The sequence below is a fragment of the Corticium candelabrum genome, chromosome 3 (assembly GCF_963422355.1).
Source record: "Corticium candelabrum chromosome 3, ooCorCand1.1, whole genome shotgun sequence".
NCBI classification, from domain to species: Eukaryota; Metazoa; Porifera; class Homoscleromorpha; order Homosclerophorida; family Plakinidae; genus Corticium; species Corticium candelabrum.
The window spans coordinates 9,558,846-9,561,345 of record NC_085087.1 but is presented as its reverse complement, the minus strand read 5'-3'; the positions used below and the strand labels follow the sequence as shown (position 1 = coordinate 9,561,345).

At 42.8% G+C, this 2,500-nt stretch overlaps 2 protein-coding genes across 2 annotated transcripts in view; both read left to right on the top strand.

Moving 5' to 3' along the window:
- Positions 1-733, top strand: part of LOC134176768 (E3 ubiquitin-protein ligase PPP1R11-like) — a 1,924-nt gene extending 1,191 nt beyond the window's left edge. Inside the window, exon 3 of the mRNA XM_062643428.1 lies at positions 518-733. Coding sequence (XP_062499412.1) covers positions 518-633 — 116 coding nt within the window. The 3' untranslated portion in view covers positions 634-733. The remainder of the gene's footprint in view (positions 1-517) is intronic.
- Positions 699-2,500, top strand: part of LOC134176767 (splicing factor U2AF 26 kDa subunit-like) — a 4,624-nt gene continuing 2,822 nt past the window's right edge. The window contains exons 1-4 of the mRNA XM_062643427.1: positions 699-847; positions 909-996; positions 2,047-2,110; positions 2,169-2,248. Coding sequence (XP_062499411.1) covers positions 771-847; positions 909-996; positions 2,047-2,110; positions 2,169-2,248 — 309 coding nt within the window. The 5' untranslated portion in view covers positions 699-770. The remainder of the gene's footprint in view (positions 848-908; positions 997-2,046; positions 2,111-2,168; positions 2,249-2,500) is intronic.

Genomic DNA, 2,500 nt, shown 5'->3' with positions numbered 1-2,500 from the left:
TCCGGTTCATTCGAACACACGCCCACACCAGTCCCGTGTAGAACGTATGCATCATCGTCCTTCGCAAAGCTTCGAGCAATCGAATATCTCTTGCCGACGAAACTTACTCTTCTATCGCTTTCGTTTCTCTCCAAATTCTGATTGCATTTGCACCGAATCCAACCTACACGTTTCTGCAGCAAGCGCTACACGGGGAGTGTGTCGATTTCTATCGAAACAAGCGCGAAGAGCAAGATTCGAATTCATTCAGCACACCCGGGACCTCGCAACATAGATGCACGTGACGTGTCCTCAGACCTAACTTTACACTACAGTATCTTGCCCGTACGAAGGACGGGCCATGTATACTAGTTTTAAATATTTTAAATGTAATGATGTAGTTTACCTATGTATATTATAATGTAATGTAATTAATTAGTTTATAATTAATTAATATATTGATTATTGGTATTTGTCAAAGCCATGTTGACCACATCGTTGGCATTGATTCTTAATGTTTTGTTTGTGTCTAATGTAGGTTGTTGTATTTATCACAAGCAGAGAGGGTTTGGAGAGTCGGACTCTGAGAGCGACACATCGGATAAAGAACTTGATCATTGCCATGGAAACGCATATGAACCCAGCGACAAATAGAATTATATCTCTTTACATTTGTTCAATAGTCTCTGTAATATCTAGATATTAGATCACTTATCTTACTAATAGAAATCAGCAAGACTGCATGGTTGTAGTCACGTGATACTGTCAACGTGCCACGTGACTAGGGCATCATGGCCGCGTTAGGCGACCCCTCACAACAAGGTGGTGCCGAGTACCTGGCGTCTATTTTCGGTACAGAGAAGGACAAGTAATGATTTGCGCACATTTTAACGGAAGAGGCCCCTTTTGAGGTGCCCTCTGTATTGCAGAGTGAACTGCTCGTTTTATTTCAAGATCGGAGCGTGTAGACATGGAGACCGGTGCTCGAGGCTGCACAACAAGCCGACCTTTAGTCAGGTAAGGGTCAGCGACTGTCGTGAATGAGCGATTGAGTGTTAAGTTTGAAGGAAAGGGAGAGGGGAGTGTGATGGTTGGTGGTGGACGGTGGGACAGGGACGGACGTTTTATTGTTGGAAAGTTGGTGGGCTTGGAGTAGAGAGTGAGTTTCAAGTTTAGTGGATCTGAGGAGAGGAGGGGAGAAATTAAAGTGGATTGGCAGATGGATACGAAGACAATGAGTGGGCAGACAGACACAACGTGAAACAGTCAGTCAGACAGACAGACAGACAGACAGGTCAACACATAGACGGACAGACAGACAGGTCAACGCACAGACAGACAGACAGACAGATAGACAGACAGGTCAACACATAGACGGACAGACAGTGAGACAAACAGGTCAACACATAGACAGACAGACAGACAGACAGGTCAACGCACAGACAGACAGACAGATAGACAGACAGGTCAACACATAGACAGACGGACAGACAGACAGACAGACAGACAGATAGACAGACAGGTCAACACATAGACAGACAGACAGACAGACAGACAGGTCAGCACACAGACAGACGGACAGACCGACAGACAGGTCAACACACAGACAGACAGATTGAACCTGCTGTATACATGGCCGGCTGACTGTCTAGCTGCTTGACTGACAGACAGACAGACAGACAGACTGATGAACGGACGAGTAGACAGAGGGACAGACAGATCAACAAACAAGCACACAGACAGACAGACATCAACAGACAAACACATAGACAGACAGACAGGCATACTGCTAGATATACAGATAAACAGACGAATTTGTAGACAGATGGACAGACAGACAGACAGATGGACGGACAGGTGGATGGACAGACAGACAGACAGACAGACAGATCATCAGACAGACACACAGACAAACACATGGACAAGCAGACAGACGAGACAAATGCACGAAAACTGAGCACATTTTGAAGCCATCACTTGCCAACACATTAAATAAGTAGTCTCTATTAAGACTGTATGCCAACATTAAAGCTTTACCAACATACAAAATTCATGCTGTCCCTATAGACGATTTTGCTGGCTAATCTCTACATCAACCCAAAGAACATCACAACCACTGATCCTGCAGCAAGTGAGTCAAACTCTCACTTCATAGTATACAGTAAACCTGATGATATGAAATCCATTAGTTCCTAACATGACGGAAGAAGAACTGCAGCAACATTTCGACGAATTCTTTGAGGATATTTTTCTTGAACTCGAGGAGAAGGTTTTACCTGTTTGTCTCTTGATTTTCTTTTGTATCATGGTTGTTTGTCTCTTTGTTGTTTGATGTTTTTGTTTATTTGTTTGCTTCTATGTTTGTTTGTGTTTATTGTTTGTGTTTGCTAGTTTTTATTTTTATTGTTTGTTGTGTGTTTGTTTCTTTGTTTGTTGTTTGTTTGTTTGTTATTTGTTTGTTTGTTTGGTGTGTGTTTGTTTATTGTTGTTTGTTTGTTTCTGTTGTTTGTTTGTTTTTTGT